The sequence below is a fragment of the Podarcis erhardii genome, assembly GCF_964252035.2.
Source record: "Podarcis erhardii genome assembly, chromosome: 1".
Lineage (NCBI taxonomy): Eukaryota > Metazoa > Chordata > Lepidosauria > Squamata > Lacertidae > Podarcis > Podarcis erhardii.
Window position 1 is genome coordinate 125933905 of NC_138497.1, and position 20595 is coordinate 125954499.

The 20595-nt window shown below is 43.3% G+C and overlaps 1 protein-coding gene across 3 annotated transcripts in view; it reads right to left on the minus strand.

Moving 5' to 3' along the window:
* Positions 1 to 7573: 7573 nt before the first annotated feature.
* Positions 7574 to 20595, minus strand: part of MYO1B (myosin IB) — a 159141-nt gene continuing 146119 nt past the window's right edge. For all 3 annotated transcript variants that reach the window (XM_081861221.1, XM_081861223.1, XM_081861222.1), the window contains 5 exons: positions 19576 to 19682; positions 17013 to 17145; positions 16381 to 16533; positions 15162 to 15289; positions 7574 to 9245 (listed from right to left, as the gene is read on the minus strand). In XM_081861221.1, coding sequence (XP_081717347.1) covers positions 9122 to 9245; positions 15162 to 15289; positions 16381 to 16533; positions 17013 to 17145; positions 19576 to 19682 — 645 coding nt within the window. In that variant the 3' untranslated portion in view covers positions 7574 to 9121. The remainder of the gene's footprint in view (positions 9246 to 15161; positions 15290 to 16380; positions 16534 to 17012; positions 17146 to 19575; positions 19683 to 20595) is intronic.

Here is a 20595-nt window from a genome sequence, read left to right on the forward strand (position 1 = left end):
AGCCACTTACAGTGGTACCTCGGGATGCGAACAGGATCTGTTCCGGAGCCCCATTCACATCCCGAATGGAACGCAAGATGCGACGGCGCGTCTGCATGGGTGCGGGTCACGTTTCGCTGCTTCTGCGCATGCGTGTGACGTCATTTTGAGCATCTGTGCATGCGCGAGCGGCAAAACCCGGAAGTAACACACTCTGTTACTTCCGGGTTGCCGCGGAGCGCAACTCGAATGCGCTCAACCCGAAGCACATTCAACTCAAGGTATGACTGTATATAAAAACATAATAAAACATGAAAGATTTAAAAACTTCCCTAGATAGAGCTACCTTCAGATGTCTTCTAAAGGTTGTATAGTTACTTATCTCCTTGGCTCAGGGGATGCATAATTCCATACTCTCCAACATCCCTCCAGAGAAAATAGGGACATCCTAAGCAAAATGGGGACAATCCGGGATCAAATCAGAAATTGGGACACTTGGAGGGTCTGAGATAAGGCTGCAGGACAGGACAGAACTGCAGCCACCATGAAACAACATTATGGGGAATCTAGGAGGAGATGGAAGGGGTGAACCTTGATACCATGAGGTTAATGCAGTGGGGAGTTCAATAGTTACTTGGGAGTAAGCCCCACTGCACAATGGGACTTACTTCTAAGCAAGCATGCAGAGGCCTCTGTTGTAAATCATGCAAAATAGGAAAACACATATTCATGACTGCCTATTTGCATAATTTCTGTATATCCCAGAATCCCATCTCCCCCCTGCCCCCAGTTTGATTTACAATACTGCATTTTGTTGTTCAGCCCTGGGATTATGCTGCTTTTATTAATATCAGCATTTTAGCATGCTTTTTTTGGGGGGGGGGGTCAAGTTCTGTAGGTGAGGCTGATTTGCAAATCAAACTCTGTAAAACCACGCCATCAAACAGATCTCTAGGAGATATAACCATTGTGGGGCGGGAGATGGGGGAAATCTGTATTACCAAAAGGTGGTACAGGAGAAAACCATAAATAATTGGAATGGATTTACACGCAGGGTTCTGAATACACAATAAGCAGCCATGACTTCAAACCTGCAGCAACTACAAAAATTGAGGCTTACGGAAAAGTGGAGATTTGGGTACTAGACAAGATTTATACATCCTTAATGCCGGCTATTTCCACCTGGCATAAATAGCTTAGCAATGCAGGCAGCTGAAAAGATATGTTGAAACATCTTCTTTAAGTAGATTGGCACCCAAAGACCATTTCTTTTATATTGCAGAGAATGAGATAATGACGAGAATAAAAATCACTGGCTTCTAGAGCGATGTGTAGCATTTACTTTCTGTCTTGTAACATTTCCCCAATGAGATGCATGTATTAGGCAAGATCCAGATGTTTGCACGTTGGTGCGATGTTTTGCAAGAGAAAGTACAAGAGTTGGTGTGAAAAGCTGAACTGTCCCCAAATATAAGAATAGCAGGCGTGCAAGGTCTTTCAAAAACACAAGGCACCCATTGGATTTGGCTGCTGTGCTATGCTAAGAATAGGATTCTTGTGCAAGCGGGCTGCAGTGTTAGGATATCACTTGCTGTGGTCATGAAGCACCAGCCTGTCCCAGTCTAATCCAAATTAAACTTTACTAATTTCAGTGGTGCTTACTCCTGGTGTGTGGCAGGATTGCAGGCTTAAACCACATTCCTACATATATAGTCAATCCTAACCTAATGGTAAGGGACGCGGGTGGCGCTGTGGGTTAAACCACAGAGCCTAGGACTTGCCGATCAGAAGGTCGGGAGTTCGAATCCCCGCAACGGGGTGAGCTCCCGTTGCTCGGTCCCAGCTCCTGCCAACCTAGCAGTTTGAAAGCACGAAGTGCAAGTAGATAAATAGGTACAGCTACAGCAGGAAGGTAAACGGCGTTTCTGTGCGCTGCTCTGGTTCGCCAGAAGCGGCTTAGTCATGCTGGCCACATGACCCGGAAGCTGTACGCCGGCTCCCTCGGCCAATAAAGCAAGATGAGCACCACAACCCCAGAGTTGGTCACGACTGGACCTCATGGTCAGGGGCCCCTTTACCTTTACCTTTACCCTAATGGTTCAAGTGTGCAGAACTTCTCATGAACTTCTGAACAAGGAATAAGCTGTGGAACAGGACAACTTGCAGAGCTTTGGATATTCCTTTGCCTTTCCCTACATTTGTTTTGGCACAGGAATTATAAGGCACCTGCCAAGGGTCCATAGTTTCTGAAAGGTCCATTGCTTTCAGGACATCCTCTTTTCATTGGAGAAATGTTGGACGGTATGGAATTATGTGACCCCCGAGCCAAGGAGATAAGTAACTATACAGCCTTTAGAAGACATCTGAAGGCTCCCTGTATGGGCGGGGTATTATTATTATTATTATTATTATTATTATTATTATTATTATTAAATAGGACATCTCTATTTTCATGTTGGAGGGTATGCCCTCTTTGCCTTCAGTCAAGCATTGCTCATCAAATATTTCCCCGTCTGCAGTTGCATTAAGCGCTTTTCTTAGAGGTTTCTTAGGATATTCCTCCATTGTTTTTGGAGGAGTCAGAACCAACTATTACTTGGAGAAGGCAGGAAAAGAACTGCATGTAAACAAGGAACTGGGGATCAGTGGAAGGTTGTAAAAGCAGAGGACCAGCACATTCTCTCAAAGGAAAGTTCAACAACTTTCCCAGAACACTGAATTGTGGGAACTTTTGCTTTACCAGGGGATGGCCGCACTATTTTTAACATTTTTATTATACAGTTTGTCACAGGCTGTCTCGGGAGACTATCAACAATCAGTTTCAAACAAAAATCCAATGCCAAACATTTCTCTACTTGTGATGCAGAACATCTGGAGCAAGGGAACATGATTCCAAAAGATGCAGAGCAATGGGGTGACTATTTCTTGTTTCTGCCTACACGTCTATTCACGTTCTCTACACGTAAAAAGCTGTTGGAAGTGGGCAAAATTGCTTTTTGGGGGGGAGGGGGAGAAGGAAAGAAGGAAACTCTCCTCCTCCCCCTGCATGAAAAAAATGGGGTTTTGTCCCATTTGAGGATATTGCATGTAATTTCCCCAGCGACAGGATGCAGAATGTTTGAGCTGGAAAGAGCATGCCAGAATATAAACATACAATCTGTAAATCTCTAGAAAGCAGCATATATGTGCCTCTTTGCTATGCCCCAGCTGCAGCTATTTGCTACGTGCTACTATAGTCTCTCTCGCCCAAGAAGAGGCTGCTTCTGGAAAAACACAACAGCTAACGACATCTCCAAACAATTCTCTAGGATGCAATGGTTTTTATTCTACCTCTCCCGCTCTCCATTCCTGTTCTGTTTACTAGTTTCGCCCAACATGACAAATGACTTTTCTGTTGTGCTGTAGGATGACGAAACAGTTTAATTTTTCATGCTGGACTAATGAATTGCCGGGACCACCTTTCATTGTTGGTGAAAAACAGCAGATTGTGGCATCATGTCAACACCCTACTTTTTCATTTCTGCCCCGCCTTTCTAATGCTGTGCATCACTCAGTGTAGCTTATGGCAATTCAAATCATCATCATCATTATTTTTGTTATTAAATTTGTTTACCGCCCTATACTTACAGGTCTCGGGCAGTTCACAATATAAAATCACAATCCAATGACTTGCCCCCTTCCCAAACACTTTAAAAGGGCATTGGATGTCAATCAGCCCAAGGCCTGGTTACAGAGAAATGTTTTTGCCTGGCACATAAAGGTATATAATGAAAGCACAAACAAACAAAACACATTGGCAGTTGGAACATATACAAACAAGGTTCAGATTAAACTTCTGTTTTAGAGTTTATATCATTTGTAGCAGGAGCATCACAGCTTCCTAAGAGCTAATTTCAAGCAATTCCTGTTCTTCCAATTGCTTTCTGGGTACAATGGTATTTCAGGAAGAATTTCTCTCGCTTTGCTTGCTCTTTAGCTTTTTCTGCCTTTCGTTTGCAGTACTGAGTTCCAGAAGGTCGTCTCCCCCCCCCCCCGTCCTTCATCAACCATAGCTCACTAGAACCATGAATACATTTTCAATAAGATGAAGGTGTGACTGTGATATTTAAAATTAAATGCATTTTCACTTCTTACATTACGTAACCTCCAATCAACTCTATGGTCTATCTATTTCATATACACATAAAAACAATTCTAGTTATTTCCAAAATGGTAAAATTATTCAAAATATCAGAAATGTATAAGATATAACCAAAACTAGTCTGTACAAAACGGTGCCCCTCAGTGGTCAGTACAGTGGTACCTCGGGTTAAGTACTTAATTCGTTCCAGAGGTCCGTTCTTAACCTGAAACTGTTCTTAACCTGAAGCTAATGGGGCCTCCCGCTACTGCTGCCATGCTGCTGCCGTGCGATTTCTGTTCTCATCCTGAAGCAAAGTTCTTAACCCGAGGTACTATTTCTGGGTTAGCGGAGTCTGTAACCTGAAGCGTATGTAACCCGAGGTACCACTGTACTGCATCCATCTGAGGTCTGCATTGCAGTAATCCAAACTCAGGTGTGTGTTACTTTATCATCATATGGAATGACTGCAACTGGTGCATAAGCCTAAGTTGGGCAAAGCCATTCCTGACCCATGTTGCTGCTCCAGGAGAACTTCCTAGACAACATCTGAGTCCAACACTCGCCACAATGGTCCTTTCCAGAGGAAAACATTTATCTCATGTTACTTCATCAAGCAAAACAGAAGCTGTGTGACAGACAGTTAACGTAAGCAGGGCTTTTTTTCAGCCAGAGCTCAGCTCCGGCACCTCTCAAGTAGATGCCATTGCCATGCTAAGAGAACAAGGGAGAAGTTTCATGGTGAGTTCCGGCACCTCTTTTTCTAGAAAGATAGCACTGAGGGTTAGATAGCACCTCCTGGCAAATAGAAGGGGAAGAAATGGAGGCAGTGAGAGATTTTACTTTCTTGGGCTCCATGATCACTGCAGATGGTGACAGCAGTCACGAAATTAAAAGACGCCTGCTTCTTGGGAGAAAAGCAATGACAAACCTAGACAGCATCTTAAAAAGTAGAGACATCACCTTGCCAACAAAGGTCTGTATAGTAAAAGCTATGGTTTTCCCAGTAGTGATGTATGGAAGTGAGAGCTGGACCATAAAGAAGGCTGATCGCCGAAGAATTCATGCTTTTGAATTATGGTGCTGGAAGAGACTCTTGAGAGTCCCATGGACTGCAAGAAGATCAAACCTCTCCATTCTTAATGAAATCAGCCCTGAGTGCTCACTGGAAGGACAGATCGTGAAGCTGTGACTCCAATACTTTGGCCACCTCATGAGAAGAGAAGACTCCCTGGAAAAGACCCTGATGTTGGGAAAGATGGAGGGCACAGGGAGAAAGGGACGACAGAGGATGAGATGGTTGGACAGTGTTCTCGAAGCTACCAGCATGAGTTTGACCAAACTGCGGGAGGCAGTGGAAGACAGGAGTGCCTGGCGTGCTCTGGTCTATGGGGTCACGAAGAGTCGGACATGACTAAATGACTAAACAACAATAACAACAAGCACCGAGTGTATGCATGACCTTAGCCATGTCTTCCAGAATGCTAAGCCTGAGCTCTGTGTTGCACCCTCCCTCAAAAAAAAGGGGGGGAGCACAAAGCGCACAGATACTGCACTATCTGCACTAAATTCTAAGGTTTTGCACGTCTCATCAGCAGTTGGATTGTCGATAAGGACGGAAATCTGGATCTTAAGCCCAGCTCATAGGGATGGAAGTGGTAAATTAAAAACAGAAGAAAAATGACATGTGCTTAATGAGATTCAGATGGGAGAAGGACAGAGCAACACGTGAATCTTTAACAATTAAGATTCCAAACTTTACCACTCCTGAGTTTCACGATCAATGCAAAAACTGCATTTCACCCACCAATTTCTACAGAGGTGGGGGAATGGAGGAATGCATAAAGTACAGTCTCCCTCTGTGGAGCCATGTTTTCCTTCTGCCAAACTCCCCTATGCTCATCACGTCGGAGAGTGCACTGCAGCAAAAGCCACACATCAAAAGAAAGCTTTTGGCCATAACTGGTGGGCTGATCTGCAAAATCCGCCTTGGTGACAGCCAAAAGCAGCCCTCCACTGACTTTTCCCAACTGAGTCACAGAGGGTAGCTGAGGTCAGTGAGCAAAGAGCTGTGTAGCTGTAGCCTTTCTTGCCATGTTAAAATATAAGGGAGGGGATGAGAGTGGGTTGTGAAATTCCCCAGTGGTCCATTCCCTTTCCCAGCCCTTAACACTCCGCGCTCAGAGGCTTAAAACAGATGCGAGATGCAGCAGAGAGATGAAGCCTGCAAACTCCACGGATTATCCACTGGTCCTCACGGGTTCTGCACAGGAAGCATCTTGTAAAGAGACAATCCCTCTCTCTCTAAGGGACTTGGGCGGGTCTCTTAATAAGGATGGCTAGACTTTCCCACTAAAGACAGGATTATTAAAAACATAGAGAGGAAATGGAAGTTGAAGAAAGGATACTCCTCTATCTCATTTTAGGTTTCTTCCTCCAGAGAGAAAACCACTGGGTGGCTCCTGTCTGGTTTTCATTTTGTTTTTTTAACACGGTCTGCAACATGTGCCCCCTGCAGTGTTCTTGTGGACTGCATTCTGCCCTTTTCCATGAGGGCCAAATGACATCTGTTCGCTTCCAGCAGGGAGATATTGCTCTCCATCTCCATGCCAGCTCTTTATCTGTGGTGGTCGAGGCAGCAGGTCACATGTTATCCTCACTGTAGCAGCTACAGCTGGGCAATATCCGGTTTTCAACATTGAAATATATATCACCAGCTAAACATCACAATATATTGATATATTGTGTAGGGGCATTGGCTGCCTTCATGGTTTTCTCTACATAGTGATTTTTGCGTAAAACACACATGCCCATGACTTGCGATATATTGGTCCAAAACGATGAAACCAATTATCACGATATGGACTTCAAACTGGGTTTTGGACAATATATTGATATATCTCCTAGCCCTAGTAGCCAGACCCCCTGAATTTTAATTGTGTTTTACTTTTCCCACATGAATTAATCATACCTGCCCACCCACTTATGTGGGGATAAAGGGGTTCATTTTGGGGGCACTATTGGGCTGGGAGATAGGCCTGTTTCCTGCTGACCCCAGCCACTGAGAAACCAACCTGTGTGGTCTCCTGTGGTCTTCATCTGAATAGCATCATTAGGTTCCATGGCCACACAAATATGCAGAGATGTTGGGATCGCATTCAGCTCCATATATTGGAAGAATCCTTAGTTCAGATGGTGAAGCTACTATTTAATATGAGCTGTGTAAATTTGGGTTTTCTGCATTTAATATGAAGCAGCAGCTCAAGTGGTTAAAAGCTCTTCTGAAGCCACTTCACCAAAGATCAAATGGAATGGAAATACAGATGCAGGAAGATTTCTATTTAAGAAATGCATCTGGGGGGGTCCTATATTATCAATAGATCTGCTGTTGTTAATTCTTCTACTCTGCACTCTTAAAAAAAACAACTACGTATTTGATGGCTGATAAATAACCCAAGGCCAAACACGACAAGCCATTGCTTTAAAGCTTCTCTTTATTTATACTTGGGTTTGTTTGTTTGTTTTTTGCATTGCACATATTGTGCAGAAACCTTTCCTTGACGGCAAGTTCTTGCATCAGTCTGAGAATACAATAGATCTAAAACCATCCTTACATCAACAAGTCAAACAGTCACATTCAACAATCTCTTTTAGCTAACTTTTGTCTAAACACTGGAAAACGATACTCCATAAATCAATGCATTCCACTAATTCTCCTTGTTTATACAAGGCTTTAAGCTGCAATCTCCATTCAGGAAGTTTAGAATGCAGTTCTTGATTGTAAAGTGTTTCTGTGCACACATTACATATCAGGCACACAAACTTATATAAAACTGGTTGAAATACAAAAATATGGTTATCACAAGAGTACCAAACAGCACAGAATTAAAACAATTATTTATCATTAATATCAAATTTATGTACATCATACCTCCCCACCGAAATGATTTCCCCTTCTTCCAAAGTGATAACGTCAACATTAAGATAGAACTAGCCTAACTTAAGTCCTCACAACAAATACGCAGGATCTCTCCTCTTTTATTACCCACAGAAGTTATTATAAATAATTTTCACAAGTTGTATGAATGCTTTATTGCACATTGTATGCCAACATCTGGGGGAGAGAGAGAAAATTCCTCTATCCCTTCATTTGACACGTAGTGTAAAATACCTTGCCCTCTCATTTCCCCATGCAAACAACTGCTTTTTAAGGAGTTTTAAACATTGAAGGGTCCTTTTAAAGAGGGGTGGGAGACCCCATAGAGAACAAAAGAGATGCCTTGCGCTGTTGTGTGGCTATTGTTAACCGTTTAACGCACTTCTTGCCTCTTTAGTGGACTCATTTCTGCTTCCTAGTCTTACAAAGTCATTAAAAGCTGACAATTAAAAAGTCTGAGGCAGAATGCTAGGTTTCCCCCACCCGCACTGTAAAGAAAACAAAAACAAAAAACCATATGCAGCTGCTACATATGCAGTCGTACATTCCTTCTGCTTTGCAGAATTAGGGTTTCCTGCCCCACATATTCCATTAAAGATCAAATTACTTGGTGCTTTGTGCTGTTTGCAATTAACAAGGTAGCTGCAGCAGTCCCAGAATTTTGCCAGACTCTCCAGTCCCTGGTTTATGATTAACCCTTTGGACTGAGCTCTGCCACAGAATAGGGTTGGGAGGAAATGGATCTATATAGCCTGCGGCGAAGGATTCTGCTCTAAAGAATAAATATGAGGAATGGGCCATGAAAGTGTATGGGGTTTACGATATGCGGCATTAAAAAGTAAGGAATGACCACAGAAATTATATGTGACAAGGCATCCTTCTGTTTATAATATGCTATCAGCACACAAAGCCTATATATAAAAATCAACCAAAAGCTGTAACAACTAAAAAAAAAAGGGGGGGTGGTCAATAAGTTAGTCGCACCTTTTAGCAGACTGCTCCTCCCTCAAATCCCACCCCACCCCCCTGCCAAATGAGTAAAATTGCACCATTACGGAGAATTGTAGGGAGAGTGTGTGCATAAATTAAGGTACAGCAACTTCGAGAAGCCGGTTGTTTTTTCGCTTGCAAGTGGGCACGTTGCCGTTCTTCTGGTTGCCCCGCACAAACTTGACGCACACTTTGTCTTGTCTGAACTGAACGAGGAACCTATGAGGTGCAAAAAAACAGGTTTCAGTTTGGTATGGTGTTCGTCCCAGTTGGCTGCAGCAGAAAGGAGAAAGCAAAGAAGCGCAAACACATCACAAGCCCTCTTCATATTAGCAATAAAATAGAAGGTGATTATCTCACGTTAATCATACTTGGAGAAGACATGCTAAAATCAATGGACCTGAATATGGCCAACGTTGGATATTCCTACCCAGTAACTCACTGCAAATCTACTCCCCCTTCCCGCCACCCTTGATTTTTGCTTATCTTCCATAGTGCTAAGTGAGTGACCTACCTCCAAAATCTGCTTATACCAGGCAGTGAGGCAGGTTGTACATTCTGTTAATGGGTTATTAACAGGTTGCAAATGCCAGATACTTTTGTTTGCTTTTTTTAAAAAAACCAAATCTTTATTGGTTTTTAAACAAATACAAAAGGTTTGCTTAAAAAAAAAAAATAGAAATATTACTGTTGAGGGCAGGCAAGAAGAATGTCCAGATTTTCTATCTCGGGTATCAGGCCAAGTACTGTTTAAAAAGCAAATACTAGGGCTGCTATTTGATAAAAGATATCTTCATATTTTGAGAGTTGTTTTGGACCAACTGAAGTTTCCAAATCATCTACAAGGGCAGCCCCACGTAGAGTGTGTTGCAATAATCTAATCTGGAAAGTTGCCAGAGCACGGAGTACAACAGAGAGAATCATACAGAGAAAAGGAAAGAAAGTGGCTGGCACACTTACTGTGTTGCCCTTCAGCACTTAGCGTGCTTTTACAAAAATAAAATCAAAATGCAGACACTGGAATAAATACAAAATGTCACAATTTGGCTTTACGTTCAAGATTGGCTCAATATGGTGTGCCGGAAATTCTACTGCCGGCTGAAACAATCGAAAAATGTTTTTCAGCTGTATCCCAGCCTCCAGCACATTGAGTACAGATATATTTATTCCCCGCCACACTTGACGCGAGGAAATAATGGAGTCAAAATGGGACACATTCCTCCAACCCCGCCGGGTGGGTCTCATGGAACAAGGAAGATACCAAAAGACTCATTCATCCTCCTTCTGCATAAGACAGAAGAAAGCAAAGTCTTAATTGCTCACTGCAAACTGACTGCTCTCTATTCTCAAGTCATGAAATCTTTGCTAGCTAATGTATTCTGTGATGTCTTTCTTTTTTAATCCTCTAAAGCATGGGTAGGCAAACTAAGGCCCAGGGGCTGGATCCGGCCCAATTGCCTTCTAAATCTGGCCCACGGACGGTCCAGGAATCAGTGTGTTTTTACATGAGTAGAATGTGTCCTTTTATTTAAACTGCATCTCTGGGTTATTTGTGGGGCATAGGAATTCGTTCTGTTCCCCCTTCAAAATATAGTCCAGCCCCCCACAAGGTCTGAGGGACAGTGGACCGGCCCCCTGCTGAAAACGTTTGCTGACCCCTGCTCTAAAGTCAAGTCAAAGCAATTCTGACAAATAAAAAGAAACCTTTACGGACGGTGGCAGAGTTAGTAAACGAAGTTGGAAAGCCCACATTTTCCACAAACGGTCCACTTTTCCTTTGAGGTGTACTCTAAGGGGTACTACCTAACCTGGTTCTATTTGTGAACTACTCTTACCAAATCCCTCAATTCAGAAACAGCCCCCACCCCCCGGCCCTCAACAGATTTTTTCACCCAAGGATAGCCAATGTGGTACCTTTCAAATGTTGTTGGACTACAACTTCCATCTTCCCTGACCATTGGCCATGCTGGCTGGGGCTGATGGGAGCTGGAATCCAACAATATATGGAGGGCACAATGTTGGCTAACCATTTGAATCACTGTTCCTGCCTTCACATGTGTCTAACCACCCACACAGATCCATAAAAAAGTATTCCTACGTATATGCTTACTATTTCCATGTAAGGTAAAGGTAAAGGGACCCCTGACCATTAGGTCCAGTTGTGACCGACTCTGGGGTTGCGGCACTCATCTCGCTTTATTGGCTGAGGGAGCTGGAGTACAGCTTCCGGGTCATGTGGCCAGCATGACTAAGCCGCTTCTGGCGAACCAGAGCAGCGCACGGAAATGCCGTTTACCTTCCCGCTGGAGTGGTACCTATTTATCTACTTGCACTTTGACGTGCTTTTGAACTGCTAGGTTGGCAGAAGCAGGGACCGAGCAACAGGAACTCACCCCATCGCAGGGATTCGAACCGCCAACCTTCTGATTAGCAAGTCCTAGGCTCTGTGATTTAACCCACAGCACCACCTGCGTCCCATGTAGCTCCAATGTAATTTCCAAAGCCTGGTCCCTTCTTCCTACCCATTTCAACCCTCCTACCTTCCAGCTGCTCCCATCAGAATGTCCCTCTCCCTTGCTGCTGATAGACTGAATGGTTCTTTGCTGGACACACCAGGCCCTGTCCTACAAAAGTGGCCACCATGGGCACGATTCAGCCAAAATTAATCACTTTTTAGACCCCATTTACTGCAACGAGGAAGAAAGGCATGTGTCCAACCCTCTCCAGTTGAAACCAATGGTTTGACTTTGGGTCAGCGGTGCCTTGCTTTTCAAACAACATGCTGACACATCCTTGTTGCATGTAAGCAATGCTCTTCAAGGCAAACGGCACAATCACATTTGGAGGGTTCTCCCAGCCATTGGAAAGTCTTCGTTAAAAATAATAAGGTAAAATCAAGCTTCTAAGAAACATCTTGGTCGGGTAGGGTAGAACTGGCTACATCTGGGCCCTGGCTCCTACATATCTGCTGTATGATAATTTAGGGCTTATCTGAATCCATTTAATATCTAAAACCCCTCATTTTCATATTATTCAGCTTTTCACAGTGACCGCGTTATTTCCTACTCAGCTCTGTCCAAGTTGTGTAACTGAATTCTTGGACACCCACTCCCCTCTCTTGGCTTTGCTACGTCCAAGTGGCTAGGCTAAGTTCCCAGTAGCTTTCAAACCATTAGTTTAAGTGTTACTGAATATTCCCCTCCTCCACATTCGGTACAGCAGCTCCAGAAACAATAAAGATAAACATCATAGCACCATTTAGCACTGACAGATCCCACTGGTAACAAAGCAGGAAAGCACGCCACCTTTTAGAAGAGGCAGCCTCTCTTTCCAGCATTTTATCTTAAGCGAGGTTTCCAACAGGGATTTAGCCCACTTCAAAAGGATTTTTGCCTTAAACCAGAAGCCACAAATCAAACTAACTGCAGAGCTCCTGGGACAAAGGAGCCTGATCTTTTCAGAGCTTCTACAGAGTACATCTTTCCACCTACCCAGCTGGGAGTCCCTGATGAGCCATTAGCCCAGAACTCCCATCCACTCACTCCCTTCCCCTAAAACCTTATGGCAAAAGTGGTCAGCTGTTTATAGAGTGCAGAGCTCCATCCATCATTGGTGATAGGTTGCATCTCTTTCTCTCTCGCTCTCTCTCCCTCAACTAAATCACATCTTTAAAACTTTTTTAAAAAGCACTGTAACATGTAATCCACTTTAGATGGATTACAATCGTGAAAGGCAGGAGAGGAATAACTGATTAAATAAATACATAAACGGCACGTCAGCCAGCAACTGAAAAACTCTGGTTAATGGTCAGCAGGGTTACACCAATCCTCTCCTAAACACCAGTTAGCTACATAAAGTCCTAGCGAGCAATGTTTATTCATATTTTAATCATGCTCCATCTTCTGAAAGGCTGCAAGGAAAGGACCACAACAAATAATGATGCGTAGAAGAAGGGCAACAGTTGCTCTAAGCCAGTGTTTCCAAAACTTGGGTCTCTGGTTGTTTTTGGAATACAGTCATACCTTGGTTGTTCGTTCGACTTCTGAAAACGTTCGAAAACCAAGGTGCGGCTTCCGATTGCCTGCAGGAGCTTCCTGCACTCCATCAGAAGCCACGTCAGATGTTCAGCTTCCAAAGAACCGGGAAACTTACTTCCGGGTTTGCGGCGTTCGGGAGCCAAAACGTTCGACAACCAAGACATTCGACAATCAAGGTACGACTGTACAGTTCCAATTATCCTTGACCACTGGTCCTGCTAGCTAGGGATGGTGGGAGTAATTATGCTGCTGTAAGCCAATGTGGAGAAACCTAACACACCTTCCGCATCTGTTGGTGGCTGATGGCCCCCAGCTCATAAAAGCTGCCTTACACAAAGTCGAATCATTGGTCTGTTCACTTCAGTATTGCCTACGCTAAGTTCTCCAGGGAATCATGGGAGGAATATTTCCCAGCCCTACCCAGAGATGCTGGGGATTGGACCCGGGCCATTTTGCAAGAAAAAGCACATGGTCTGTCCCTGAGCTGCAGTGCCCCACAACTAATATTCTGAGCTCCAATGCACCATCGCCTTCCATGCAGTTTCTAGGGGCAGAGCAGTAGTCCCAATTAAAGGTGTTAAGCACTGCTCCTCAGTTTCTTTTTGATCCCTCTGCCCAAAAGGGATACCTGGTAATACAGTCGTACCTTGGAAGTCAAACGGAATCCATTTCGGAAGTCCGTTTGACTTCCAAAACGTTCGGAAACCAAAGCGCGGTTTCCAATTGGCTGCAGGAAGCTCCTGCTGTCAATCGGAAGCCGTGGAAGCCCCATTGGACATTCGGCTTCCAAAAACAGCTCGCAAACTGGAACAATCACTTCCAGGTTTGCAGCGTTCAGGAGCCAAAACGTTCGAAAACTAAGCTGTTCGAAAACCAAGTTATGACTATACAAACATATGTCATTGCTAGACTAAAATAGCAACATACAAGCACAACCATAATTGTGTTTGAAGACCATAAGCTCACATGCTCCCTGCAAGTCCTGTATACCTCCTTTTCGATGCTTTGTAGAACTAGCAGTCCCCCTACCTACACAAATGCAAACACAAGTAGTTGTACACTAGGGATTACCATAGTCTGGCCTTGTTTGAATCATTAGGAAACAGACCTGCAGGGTTACATCACGTAAGTGAAATTGCTTTAAGCAGACTCATCCAGCGTGCTAAATATTTACCAAGCACACACAGATTTAATTTTGATCAAGTCTGGCACCTTTGGAAACAAAGGCTATCGACAATTATGGTTTACTAGTAGATTAAATGCATTTTCCCCTCCTATTGCATAAAAAAGGGCTCCAAAACACCATCTGCGCTGACAATTCAGCTTACGCCAAAAATAAGTCATCTGAAAATTCACAAGTCTCCCTTTCTTCCAGACCCTCCTGCGAGCAAGTAATTCTATAGCAATAAACGGGTGAGAAAGTAATGGAATGCATAAGACCCCCGTTTTACAAGAACACACACCAAGATTACTAGGGGACTCTGATTTTATCGCCTCTTATTCAAAGGAAGGGTAAGAAAACTGCTCATGCAGTGGCATCAGTTATGTTCCACACATTACTAAGTCCCAGTCAAATTGTCAAGATGAAGCTGGGGCTAAGAAATAACTCCTGAAAAGACTGCTTTAAAAACATAAATGTGCGTCCCTCCTCAAATAGCAGAGAGAGACCCAAAGATCCAAATCATACAACCAGATGGGCCATTGACCCATGTCATGTGGACAGGCTTTGGATATTGTTAGGGAGCAATGCTGCATAAGGCAGCAAAGGGATAACTGAAGTTCTTTTTGAAAACTACCTTAGTCTAGGGAGGAGTCCTAACACTGGCTTCCCAGACTTACAACTGTAGTCAGGCAGGTTGGGGAAATAGAGAGCAGAGTGTGGCCACTTCTGTGGTGGCCCCCTCGCTAAACAGTTTCAAGGCTGTTGCTTCCACATGCTTTCCCTGTCTCTCCATGGTGGTTTGTTTCTCATCAGCCTTTCTATTTTTAACTTTCAGTTTGTTTTCATATTATTAAATCAGTTTCAATCTTTTCATTTAGAGTCATTTCGATTTCTCCCAGCAGAAGCTGTTTAAAGTGGGCAAGTGCCAAGACGTACTCATCGGATATTTCAATGTTGAGCTTCTGCTTGGTTTGGCTGAGTGTGGTGCGGTAAAGCTTCGTGGCCATTTCAATCAGGTGATCGCTGCTGAACAGGAAGTCCCCTTTCCCAGCTGCTCCAGATCCCTGGCACAGAAAAGGAAACTCACACATTATCATTCAATCGAATTCAAACAGGGATTATCCGTACTTTCTCCCAGCTTTAGAGCTCTGTTTCCCGGCGCTATTTTTTCCTGCCCCAGAGCTTTCCTGAAAACCAGCTCTTTGCAGCTGATTTGGAGCAAACAGCAATCCATGAAACACCTGAATTGCTGTTTGCTGCGCTTCAGCTTTAGAGAGCAGGTTTTCACAGGAAAAGTGAGTGGAAAAAAGAGCACTTGAACAAGGAGCTTTAAAGTGTGGAGTTGTGCCTGGAAAGCATAGGGCAAAGGATAAGTGTGGATAAGCCCGCAGCATTTTTTTCTGTTATCAGCAGCCCAATTAACCAAAGCCCAGTACTGGAAACAATCTATTAAAATCCCTATTGAAGTTTGGCTAAATAATATTTGGAATGTGTCTTACTCGGCACAGAAGGCACTTCAAGGAAGGACATTTTTGGTGAAACGTGCTTCGCCTTCTTTTCCTTTACAAATGAGACAGAAAATACTTTTATTCTGCCTACAACTGTCCCTGTGGACAGCATTTTAAAATTTATAATACACAGATAAACTTATTATGTACTACAGTGGAACCTCGGTTTTCAAACGTCTCGACTGCTGAACGTTTCAGAAGCCGAACGCTGAAAACCTGGAAGTGAATGCTTCTGTTTTTGAACGTGCCTCGGAAGTTGAACAGCTTTCGCAGCACGTCTTTCCATTTTCACCATTCACTTTGCTGACAGCACTTTGATTTTCGGTTTTTGAACATTTCAGAAGTCGAACGGACTATGTTCGAAAACAGAGGTTCCACTGTACATAGTACATACGAAACTTTAGAGGAATGTACCACTGGACAAGTTATTGTTGCTATATGTTGTTCAAATGGGGGGGGGCAAATAGGGAAGGGGCTGAAAGTATAGTAAACTTGTAGTTGAGGATGCCAATTCAAAGGACACATCATGTATTTACACATACAGTGTGCAGATAGCGGGATAGCAGAAAATTCCCATTTTATTCTGTATAGGCTATGATTTTGAATTACGAAGCGTTTGCTCATATTATACAGGATTTCATACCTACCTCTTTGAGATGCACAGCAAAGAAGCCATCATTCTGGGAGCTCATGGACACCTTCGTGACATCCCCTAGAGGAACCTCTGATTTGATATGCCCTGATTTCTGATCGGCAAGCAACACGTTGTTTTTTGTGAGCAAGAAAATCCTAGCAGTGCACTGAGGAAGAACGACAGGGATTATTCACGGGGCTAATACATAGGGGTAGCTATTAAAGAAGCAATGCAACTTCAAGGTCTGGCTTGTACCAAGATTTTTCAAGTCTATGAGACAAAAGTAGCAGCCATTTTGGTTTAGTGGCGAAAGGGCCACCCTTTCCAAATGAATTTGCGATCTTGAAATGGAGGAATGAATTACAAAATGGCTACGGAAATGGGAATAAGGATCTAGTTAACTAGGGACAGGATAAGTCACAAGTCTCACTGATGCTTATGCCTTTGAACATTCCATCACCATTGGGAATAGCTATTCTAAAATAAGGCAAACTAGAATTAAGGACCCTTAGCACTGGGGATACAGGATTATTAAAAGCAAAATTTTTTTGCTTTTGCTTCACACAGTAATAAGCTTATGTAAAATAAGTCAAAGGGAACAAAAAATGAATCTCATTGGGTATAAGCTCTTTGTGTGTGTGTTACCTTTCCATTTGCTCTGTTGATTTTGTTTACTACTTCAGCAATGATGATTTTTTCCTCCACGGCATCTTTTAGTTTCTTATACTTGGGGTTTTTGCTGATTTCGAGGTAAGCCCCTTGGAAAGGCTGCCCAACACTGGAGGGAGACAAGAGAAAGAAAGAGATGAGGAAAGCTCATAAAATGGCTCCATTGGCATGCCTTTAGTCAAGCTTGCAAACAGACACTTGCCTGGCGAGTAATGAAATTTCTATACTGCCCTTTATCCGGAAATCAGTGGGCGTTTTACAATATAAAAGCAGAAAAATATCTAACACAGTAACAAAATAAAAACAATACACCCCCCACCCCAGTTTAAAAGGCCATAGATTGTTTAATTATCCAGGAATTACCCAGGAATTATCAAAAGGCTTGGGAGAAGAGGAATGTTTTTACCTGGCGCCTAAAGACATGCAATGAAGGTGCCAGGCAAACCTCCCTGGGGAGAGCATTTCACAAGCAGGGAGCCACTGCAGAAAAGGTCTTTCTTGTGGTGCCACCCTCTGGAGCTCTCATGGAGGAGGCACACAAAGAATAACCTCAGATTATGGTCAAGGTTCTGGGTCAGTTCATGTGTGGGGAGGCAGTCCTTGAGGTATTGTGGTCTTGAGCTGTTTAGGGATCATTTAATGGGCGATGCTGACAAAGTTCTCTTATGTGTGTTTTTTATATTTTGCTGGAAGCTGCCCAGAGTGGCTGGGGCAACCCAGTCAGATGGGACGCATATAAATAATAAAGTTGTTGTTGTTGTCATCAACACTATTATTACAGGTTTGGAAGGTAACTTTGCTAGCTCACTATGCTCAACCTGAAAGGAATGATGAGGTTCTCAGCCCCCAGAATTTTCCTAGGCTGAAGAAGAATTTCTGGGTTTCCTGTACACTCAATTTCCCCCTACTATTAAGGGAGCCATGCCTCTACATTATAATCAGTAGGTAAATTAAGACCCTGCATGAGCAATAAAATGAAATCCTTTGCCCCTCAGAGCTTTGCCTCACAGGAAATCCAGTTGTGTGTGACATGTGTATTTGTGATGTAACAATTACCACTTCTGTCTACTTTAGACACATTTCCTCATCTGGGAAACTGAGACTGGGGTACAAACCCCGAGAGCAAAACCCAGTGAGAGGAACACATAGCCCTATAGCCATGTAGCCCAGGAGTCTAATCCGCAACTATGTCAGAGGACTCTCCTAACAAAACAGACACCCAACATATATTTAATTACAAAAAGAATACACTTCTTACAACACTTATTAAGATTCCCAAACAATTTTTTGTCGTCATTTTGCATTAGATTCCCCCCCCCCCCCGCCCCGGTTCCAAAGGAAGAAGGAATGCAGACAGTGTTACAATCCCTGAAGCAATATGAACTGTGTGTACCCCTGTCTGGAACAAGGAGTGCTGCCTGAGATTCATCCAAACATATGATGACCGGCTCCTACCTGTCTAAGAAACTGATAAGATAAAGAACTTAACTTTGGCTGCTTTTTTTAATACCGAAGTGAAAAAAGACCTGAGTGGTATCCGAACACACGTCTTAAGTTAATTATGAGCTGTGTTCAAAATAGTCCTTCCTTACGTCCTTCCTGCATCACCCACTAATTAATTTTCACCGGATGACCCCCAAGATCTGGATTATGAGAGGAGAAATCTCAAATTCCTTCAAACCACATGTAACTTTATAAACCACTATTGTGTTGCCCCTTTTTCGCCGTAAACTAAACTAGAAGCTTCAATGTATATGGCTGTGGTTTTTCTTCACAGAGGTCTTGCTCCTTTTTCTGTGCCTTTTTCCAAAGCATCACTGAATTGACATTTTATTTTCAGTCCTTTCCCTAATAATCCCTAGCATGAAACTTGGAATTTTCCACGGTCATCACGCAGGGATCTACATTTCCACAATCAGTCCCTGCTCCCCACAGAGGTTTCATAGATGCGAAGTTTTAATTAAAAAAATAAATAAATAAATCCCTTCAGAATATTTGTGCGAGTTGCTGACTGATACCAGGCAGGCCTCATGAAGATGTAAACACATACAACACAACACACTCCTGGGAAGTGTGTGATTTTAAAATGACGAGGCATCTCCTAGAAAGCTTCTTCATTCCTAGGTTTCAATAATCCCCCTCTCTTGCACTTTGTCATGGGAGAAATGGGGAAGGGCATAAAGTTGTTGTTGTTGTTTTTAAAAAAAATGTTACGATTTTATGTAACATCCATTTGAAACCTACATAGTACCTAAATTCGATAGCCTTGTACGCGGCGTGTTCAGTGTGCCTAGCCAACTTAGATTCAATTTTCCAGATGTAAAGCCATTGGAAGAAATATTTTATTAAGCCAATAATCCATGTAATATAAGCTCTCTGGGCAAGTCCATGGAGATAAGCAAAGTTGTGAAAGCCTACAACGGGCAGCATCTGCTAGTAGAGATAAGTAGGATTTCCTAGCAAATTTCCCCTCAATCCTTATGAAATAAGGTCATTTCAATCTTGCAGCCTCAGCATAGGACTCCGAACGGCTGATTACCTGGCTGGGTATAAAGCTTTCTTGTCCTTGAAAAGTTCGCTAGCTTCCAGTTTTTCTTCATAAACCAGTTTCTTCTGGTCTGTGAACTGGTCCCGGTACTTTTTACACTACAAAAACAGCATTACAGGTGAATCACAAAGCTTTTCTTTGAAAGTGGCTTCGGAAGAGCAGCTGCCATGGCTTGCTATTCCCTTTGTGCATAAGAAGCCAATTTTAATGCATTTCTGGATTGAATCAGTCACATCCCACAGGCAATTATATAAACGCAGCAATCAGCTCCACAAGAAGTACCTCATTTTCTACCTGTTTCCCTGTGAACACGCATTCATCAGAAGACAACCTAGGCAGGGCATCAAAATGTAAAAAAATAAATAAATAAAAAATTCTACTTGGCTACCATTTGCTTATCTGAGACGGGGGTGGAGCTGTGGTCTAAACCACAGATCCTAGGGCTTGCCGATCAGAAGGTTGGCAGTTCAAATCCCCGCGACAGGGTGAGCTCTCGTTGTTTGGTCCCTGCTCCTGCCGACCTAGCAATTCGAAAGCACGTGCAAGTAGATAAATAGGTACCGCTCCGGCGGGAAGGTAAACGGCGTTTCCGTGCGCTGCTCTGGTTCGCTAGAAGCGGCTTAGTCATGCTGGTGACATGACCCGGAAGCTGTCTGCGGACAAACGCTGGCTCCCTCGTCCAGTAAAGCGAGATGAGCGCCGCAACCCGAGTCGTTCACGACTGGACTTGACTGTCTGGGGTCCCTTTACCTATACCTTTGCCTTTTGCTTCTTAAATAACTCCTCTGACTAAATCTCGCAGGATGAACAGATATGCTCACAGCGATCATTACACATGTTCCCTCTGCCTCATAAAACTAATTAGTAACATATAGGCCAGAATACGAGGCTTAAGGAAATTCTAATGGCTGGGGAAAGTGTAGATTAATGGGGAAATATGGAAATCACCCAGAGGGCTGTTTCAAGAACTGTTGCTTACACTTCTCATTTTGATTCAGCCATCCTCAGCAA